This window comes from Melanotaenia boesemani, chromosome 3 (genome assembly GCF_017639745.1).
Source record: "Melanotaenia boesemani isolate fMelBoe1 chromosome 3, fMelBoe1.pri, whole genome shotgun sequence".
Lineage (NCBI taxonomy): Eukaryota > Metazoa > Chordata > Actinopteri > Atheriniformes > Melanotaeniidae > Melanotaenia > Melanotaenia boesemani.
This window is the reverse complement of record NC_055684.1, coordinates 11,988,163-11,996,794: the sequence shown is the minus strand read 5'-3', so window position 1 is coordinate 11,996,794 and position 8,632 is coordinate 11,988,163. Positions and strand designations below refer to the sequence as shown.

The following is an 8,632-nucleotide window of genomic DNA, read 5'->3' as shown; positions in this document are numbered from 1 at the left end:
GACTATGTGCACTATTGTGCTGTGATTCTGTAAATTCCAGTATAACTCTGCAGAGATATATCTCCTGCATTTGTGGATCAGGGTACCGTAGTCCAGTCTCTTCAGCCTGGTCACTCCTGGAAAAGTTTTATTGCATGCATTTGCCATACATGGTACCTGTTGCAGCCTATTTTATGTATGACTGGCCTTGTGGTGATTGGTTAATGTATAATTGTTAGGCTTAACTGGTTTTAGTTTTATTGCATGTTTTTCCATTATTATTTGTGGTAACGTGTACAAGTTCAGTCAATGATAAAGTCTATAGTCATTGTGTGAAGCAGTCTGTTACTGTGGTATTGTGTTTGAAAAGAAGAAATGTTGCTATTGTTTATTTAAATGTGTTGTCCGACTCTGTCGCACAAAGGTGCGGGGGGTAAAAGATCCTAAAATCAAACTTAAATTTTCTTAAAACTAAAACCAGCTAAATGTTTCACAAAAAAATCTGCCATAATACCATTCTCCTCAGACTGGTTCTGTTTAGTAAACTGGGAACTTTATTGGGTGCTTGGATACATGTAAACAGTGTAAAAGCAGAAAACCAGTAAACACATTGACTTCCAGTGTTTGCAAATAGACAGCTCCAGTTATGTATAGTGGTTCCACAGGTTTTACTGATCCAAGTCCAAAATGTTTGGAGGTTCCTCGGGCTGCGTTGGCTCTTCCCCCTGACAGCTGTCCTGTAAGGAGAAGACACTATTTAAAAACTGTGAAAGGTCGTCCACATACTGGGGCCACAGAGTGACAAGAAACTGACATTTTGAAAAATGTGCTGAGCTGCGATCAAACAGGAATGTCCCTTATCGCCAATGATTAACTGGCAATAATCATACAGATTTAACATTAAACATGCATAATTATTTAAATGCATTTTACATGATTTACTGATCGACATTTTATGGAATGTCTCTGGTGTGATTTAATGCATCCTAAAATCAGCTGTGTGTTATGTACAGAAGGAGAAACTACACCACGTTTCTGTGTTTTCATGCTATTGGTGATTTGGTGACCTGTGATTTACTTGCCTACTTTAAAATTAAATGGAATGTTTCTTTATTAACCTTTAAAATTCCAGGCCATTTATTTATTTAGCTATTTTGGTCCACTCTTTTTAAATGTAAAAATATATTTAGAAGCCTAACCCTTCTAATCTCAGTCAACATCCAAACATTTTTTCAGGACAGCCTCAGTTGTGTGATTATGATGCTAAAATGCTATAAAATTTCACCAATAAGCACCCTAAAGGCAGCTCAAAAAAAAAAAAAAAAAATGAAATGAAATGTAGAAATGTCACACAGATCAACAGGTTGTTCTTCCTCAGTAATCTGATGAAATGTAGAAGTTGCTGAGCCTTCTTCACAAATTCTTTTGTGTTTGTTCCCCAGGAGCATCAGTGCACTAAGCAGAGAGATTTATCGCATCGTCTCTGTAGGCCTGTCCTGAATGCTGTGCCCTGGGATCTGATCAGAGCCTGGACTTCATCATCATCCAAGGTTTTTGATTTTGGGAAAACCCTGATGCTCTTCTTCACAGTGACAGTATCAACACAGCACCTGATGTAAAAAGAGTACAGTCTCTGTATACAAGCCCAAGTCCTTCTGCTCAAAAATGCTCAACTTCATGGGGGCAAAGCAGTCCTGCAACTTATGTGGCCAGATGGTGATAGACCATGTATTTTGTCTTGTTTAACTTTTTGAGAGGAGTGTACGTAGGCACAAGGAAAAGAGTGAGGTGATCGGACTGGCTATGTTGTGGGAGGAGGATTGCTCTATAAATAATAATAAACTTGGTTAAATGTTTCTTTGCCTTTGGTGGGACACTTGGGGAGAACGATCTTAAGGCATGTTTTTTTAAAAGCCCTTGATAAAATTTGGACCGCATTAGGATGAGCTCTGTTTTATTTATTCATTTATTTATTTTGACGATTTGCAGAAGTTGTATGAGAGCAGTGCTAGTGCATCAGGAGCTATGTAAACAGTAGTGATAATGGCTGCAGTTAGCTCACAGGGCAAGTAGAAAAGTCTACACTGGACCGTCATGGCTTCTAAATCTGGAGAGCAGTAGTTTCCAACTAATCTACTATCCAAGCACCAGGCCGCATCCAAAAACAAATAAAATCTACCTGACACTATCATGTCCTGAGGGGTATTGCACGAAACCAGAATAAAGAAATCCAAGATGATTAAGCAAGCCCAGCTTGACCTAGCTTGCGCGGCCTATCCTGGCTTAATTGATTGCACGTTTGCTGAGCCAGGATGAGAAGGTGCGGCTAGGTTAAGCCAGGTGAAGATAGTTGGGATAAGTGCGTGTGCACGGCATACTGAAGCAGACCTCGCGATCGCTCACAGAATCACCGATGGGGAAATGGATAAAAGTCGCGCGTCCTACTTCACGGCCGCTAAACAACAGCTCCTGACGTAGTTCTCTGATGAAGTTAAGGATATTATAAGGAAAAAAGGCAATACCAATGCCATAAGTAAAGAACGCGAGAGAGCCTGGCAGACAATAGCCGACCGGCTCAATGCGTAAGTAGTCAAAAACTGTACAATTAGTAAACAGTGCTCCACTGGAACTGTCATAATTAGGCTACAATTAAAGGAGTTACTTTTCAAATCCACTAACTGTTGTATAATTTAAGAGTGACAAGCAGGTGCATGTTACTCAGGAAATGTAGAGTATGATTAGGTGCAAACAATAATCCACAATGTGTCATTTAATCTATTTTCCTCATGTAACGTTTTTATCTATTTTATCTTTCTGTCCTTCATAAAGGACAAACCTGTCTGGCCATAAAAGGACCTGGCAGCAAGAAAAAATTAAATATAAGAACATTTTGCAGGCTGGTAAGTGACTCCAAAGTAGATAACAGTGAACAAATGAGGTGAATAGATGAGGTGTCTGCTGACATGTTCAATGTCTGTATGATTGTAGCAGTTAAAAAAAGGCCTATAGAACTGGCACAGGGGGCGGCCCACCAAGCCAGGATGTGACTCCAGTAGAGGAACTGGCACTCCATTTAAATAAAGGGAGGCCAGTGATGGAGGGGATCCAGGGAGGGACAATAACTGACTCTGTCCCAGCCACAGAAACTGTCCGCTTCATACAAGGTACACAAAGTACTGCAATTCTACTGCACATGGAACACAATCAAATAGAATATAGTGTCTGACTTTGGATAACCTTGCAGTGTCTGGGAACACAATTACACTTTTGGAGCCACCAGAAGATGATCCGGTTAGTACAGTGTCTCGAAACACAGGCTTGGTATGTTCTGTGAAATCTTAATCCAAGTCCTCTCGCTGCATGTATACGGCAGGGGGAAGGCACATCTGCAGCTGCAGAATGCACATCTGCAGATGAGGAGACTGTGTCAGTGGAGTCCAGAAGGCTTGAGACATGTCAATTTTATGGGATTGTCCTGCTTATTTATTCCATGAAGGATATGAAGTCAGTGATGTGGTGCTACGAGAAAATGTGTAGCAGGACCCAGATGCTGCACAGTCTCCTAAGCGGCCTGGTAACATTGTGAGTATTGGCTAAAGTACATCTACGTTATGCACAAATCCTGCTGTGCTAATTGACATTTCCTTTACAGACTTCACAAACTGTCAGAACACTTTATTCAGGGCACCTGGAGAGAGAGATAGAACTGGCAGATGTTAAAAGCTGACTCAAAAAGAGCAAGCTCCAGGGAATGGAGCTGGATCTTGAGATTAAATGCCGGACACTCAGAAAACTGGACCTGGAATCCAGTAACTGAAAATCTGTATCTCTCAATGACATAGTCATCTCCAAAGGCCAGGGGATGTGAGCTGTCCCTGAAGACTCGTTCACGTCTGAATGCTCTTCTGAGGATGCGGGCTTCCTCGTCCAGCACATCCTCCGAAAAAGGGCAAGCCATTATGAAGGGGAGTTGGACCTATATATTCTACATTGCCCTCGTCACGGATTTCTTTGAATACACCTTTGTAACCTCATCCGCTGTGTTTTGTAATCTCAATTAATGCAATAAACCATATATTTATAAAACCTCTGACAGCAATTTGTCAGCAGTCTTCATTAGCATAGCAATATAACACTTGGCCTGAGTAATAATACTACAACTCGAATCCATATAAAAAGGCTGTTGCGATTACGAACAGATTTCGATTAAATGTACAGTGACTGTATATGTAATATTTTAATACTGGATGATTAAAATGACGTGCCATACTCAGGAAGACCATGGACATGCTGTAAAACACATTAATTCCTCACAGAATTTACGTTTGACATGCAGGTGACTCGCTACGATTAATCTTAGCCTGGTCTGGAGCAGGCTAGCTGCAGCGGATAAATCACCACAGTAACTTGGCCGGGTTTAGTTTGAGTTGCTTTCATGCAACTGACTTAGGGCTAAATTCAGCCAGGATAACCAACGTATCCCGGCTTAATCGCTTATCTTGGTTTCGTGCAATACCCCTCTGGTCCTGCAGCCTGCTAGTTGTGCCACAGTACCGGGAACTCCCGCATGTAGGCAGGACTCTGTCGTAATCAAAAGGCAACACTCACAAAGAAGGTGATTGTTGGCCTTCTTTCCAATTTATTGATTTTGTTGATGATGGAGGGCAGAGGAGGTTTGAGAGGTTATTTCCTTAGCTGAGTCAGCAGGCCCACCCCACAGCCATGCTTCTACTTCCTCTCTCTTCTCCGTCTGCATCACCTGGTAAGCCCGACAACAGTCCACGGAAGCCCCAGCAGTCTGGATATCGCTGGTGCGATCTTGTGCGACCAAGTAAAGTCATGTAGAGTCAGAAAAGATTTAGCTGCAAACTAGCAGTTATGAGATCTGAGATCCTGATGACTGTAAGTTTGCATATCCTTGCATTGGAATAATCAAAATGAAAGATGCACACAAAACAAAAAGTAAGATACTTTTTTTAAAAAAAACCTCAGTCAGGATCACAGTCGGAGTGTATTAAAGCCCTGGAAAAAAAGAGGCGGCAGATGAGGCCGTATTGGGTCCTGATGTGGGTTATGATCAAAGACTGAGCTGCAGTAGGACACTGGAGAGATGTGTGGAGGCTGAGTGATGTTCTGAACTGAATTTACTGAAATAACATGTTCAGCTCATTAGCTCTGTCCACACTGCATCAGTCGGATCCTCCTCTTTGAATTTTGTGATCATTTCTGATCACACATCCCTCACACTGTTCAGCTGCAGCAGAATGTCTCCATATATTGATGACTTCATTCAGGAAGAAAAAGACCAGCTCTCTTTGTCAAAATGAGCAGATTGTTTGTTGTTTTGCAGTAAAAAAACAAAACAAAAAAAAACAGGTCTTGTATGTTTAACACTGGAAAGAGCAAAATGTCTAAACATTAAGCCTAAGAGCCCCCCAAAAAAACCAAAAAACTGTACAGATGAAAAGCTTGTAATACACTTTTCTTTCTTGTAGTGTATTACACACATTATCATCTAAAGCTCCCACATCTCAGTATCTCAGTTATCACTGATTAATAGTCAAATGCAAGCATTAATCAGTGGATTGTTCAATGTGTCTTCTAAATTGTCATTTAGGAAATGTTGTATACGATGCATTGGGAGCAAAAAGGAGATGTAATTTAGAGCTGCAAACTCTTATTTCAAGTTTATTTCAAGTTTAGTCTTAATTGAAAAGAAATATCTGAGGTTGTGTGACGTGCTTCCAGTGAGACACAGAAGTAAACTGCTCTAAACTGTTTTTACTTTAAATTCTACTGCACTGTTTTCACACTTCTTCTTTGTACCCTGGTTAGCTTTGCTGGTTTGCATGACTAGTCACACTGACATTTTTTAACGTAGGTTAAGTAAAATCAGCTGGACTGGATTCAGGCCATGTCCACATGGAGATTAATTTAGGTGTATCCACAAATAAATTGTTTGGACATTTTGGGAGCCCAAAAATGCTCATTTTTAAAACAGGGTCACAAAGTGAATAAAACTGAAAATGCCACTGTTTTGTTTCCTCGTTTACAAATCATTTGCATTTTTCCTAAACCGATGATGCCATAGCCCCACGTCTCCCTTAATGCATTCACACAAACCCCCATTAATCCACACACAAATGTCAGCTTTTTAGCATGATTCTCTACCATCATCCTCTTTGCATGTGTTTTCACATCGCAAGAGTAAATGTACACGCGCCCTGTCTTCTATTTTTTTATGTATTTCTGTTACAGGGTTGGCCTATGTACTACAGCTTTTTTAGAGGTTTTGTGTTAATGTGCGCATTTCTTGAAATGATTCTTGAAGTAAAACATTTTAAAATTATATCACGTCCATCTTTGTGTGGATGTAGCCTAAGTTTCTTGAGGACGTTTCAGTCTCATCCAGAAGAGCTTGTTCAGTTCAGGTAGAGGTCATGAGAGATTTCAAAGAGGCAAAAAGGTAAAGAGGCAAAAAGCAAAATCATTTCATAGCAAGATTTGCTGTTGTGCATTGCCTGCCTGTTGAGCCACACCTTCCTCTACCTCTTCCCCCCAACTCACCTCATCTATGAACGAATGTGCAAATTTCAAACACACTGGGCAAAAAAATATCACCATTTTTTGGAATATGTCGAAGTAACTCATAACGTTTATGTTGTTTCTTACTGTCCAGGAGGAGAAGAGCTAGCTCTGAGTTAAATTGTAGCCTCTTTAGCTCTCACAGTGCTGTCCACTTTGGAAATACCAGGCCAATGGTAATTTGGGTTATGTCATTTTTTTTAACCCAGTCCAATCCACTTTATTTATCTAGCACATTTTTAAAAACACAGGGTTACCAATGTGCTGTACATTTTAAAACATAATTGCAGTACGTAAAAAGACAAAGAGGTTTTACACACAGCCAGGACATCTGCACTTCTAAAGACAACAACGTTCTAAGAATTTACCAAGGCTCAAAGGGTAAATAAATAAAAAGCTAAAAACACACTAAAGCAATTAAAAGATAAGATACAATAAAAGAAATTAAAGAGGTAGAAGAAGTTACCACTTTAAAAGACTAAGACATAACTAAAAAATAAAAGGCTAAAATATCTTAAAAGACCAACAGAAACTCATTTTATCCTACAACTTCTTGCTCACTTGCGGAGAGAGGGAGGGCCGAGGGCCCTGAGAGGAGGCAGTGGATCACATGATCGTACATGAAGGCACGGCCGTACCAGCTGGTAAACACAGTGCTGGAGATCAACATGAGACCATGTGTGATGTCATGCTAAATTCCAGATGACATTACACCTTTGGATATTTACATTGAGATTTTTAATTCCTTCTTTCTGGAAATGATGAATTTGTGCTTATTGCCCTTTAAGTAATCTGAATCTATAACCTTTGCCGAGTGTTGTGACTTACCAGAAGCCTCGTCAGAGAGACCATTACCCATAGTTTCACTTGAGGCTAAGTGTGAATAGGTGTTGTCAAATTCCTTCACAAACATCTCACTGGCATTTTCTTTCATCAAACCACAGACGCCTGATAAAAGGCTGTCGGATAAGGTCACTGACTACCCATAAAAATGTAAAAATCTCCCAATGGATTCTCTTATATCAATCACTTAGAATTTTTAATTTACCTACAACTATCTTATACTTTTATGGATTTACTTTACGTTTTTCTCCTAACATATCTAACTCAAAATTACCTTCTCCACTTGTTTTGGTCCCTCACATAGATTTAGTACTTAATGCTAACACCAAGGTTTCTTATTTCACTGAAAGTGTGAATGTTGTTTCTTAGCTATAAGTTGCTTTGAATTCTGTTCAGTTACTTTAATATGGATATTGTTCATTGTGCAGTATGATTTAAGGTTGAAACAACTTTTAATTTGGTGTTTTTGCTTTTTTATTTTTTTTTAACCTTTATTTAACCAGGAAAGTCCCATTAAGATTAAAAACCTCTTTTCCAAGGGAGTCCTGGCCAAAAAGCAGAAAAAATTCACTACGAAGTTAAAACATTTAAAACGTTAATATAAAACTGGTCAAATACAACATTGACAAAGTTTCAAGCATACATTTTCCTTAATATTGTACTATGAATGCCACATATACAGTCCTTAATATTGTCATAGCAACAGACAAACCTGCAGTATTTTGGTAGCTGGGAAACATTCAAATTATGAAACCTTATAATTTGCGTGGACCTCGACCAAATGATTACACCAGGAGGTCCCCCAAAGAGCACAGTGGTCCCCCGAGGCTTTGAACATTCAGTCATTGTGATTTAATGTCCACACATTGCCCCTATTTTAAAAAAGAAAAGTAAGTTTATATGTTGGTATTTTAACTTAAACTTTATGGAAGGACCGGATTCAGCCACAATACAATATTTATGGTGAGAATCTCACTTTTGAAAGCATAAAACCAAGCATGGTTTTAGCACAGGGTCGGGCAGGGGTTCCATGGTTTTTTCGTATTTGCATGAAGGGGGTCCACAAGGAAAATAGGTTTGGAACCCCTGGTTTACACCCTGAATGGTCGACTCACCCTGAATGGCTCAGTGAAGGCTCTGGAACCACTGTACAGCGGGTTGGGGATAGACACCAATGCGGGTTTAGTCTTGCTGCTGGTCACAACATCCTCATCCTCATTCTGTC

General features: G+C 39.8%; 1 protein-coding gene across 1 annotated transcript in view; it reads right to left on the bottom strand.

The window, feature by feature from the left end:
- Window positions 1–510: 510 nt before the first annotated feature.
- stab1 (stabilin 1) overlaps window positions 511–8,632 on the bottom strand; it is a 123,740-nt gene continuing 115,618 nt past the window's right edge. Inside the window, exons 70-71 of the mRNA XM_041980206.1 lie at window positions 8,523–8,627; window positions 511–716 (exon numbers count right to left, since the gene is read on the bottom strand). Of these exons, the coding sequence (XP_041836140.1) occupies window positions 648–716; window positions 8,523–8,627 (174 nt within the window). The 3' untranslated portion in view covers window positions 511–647. The remainder of the gene's footprint in view (window positions 717–8,522; window positions 8,628–8,632) is intronic.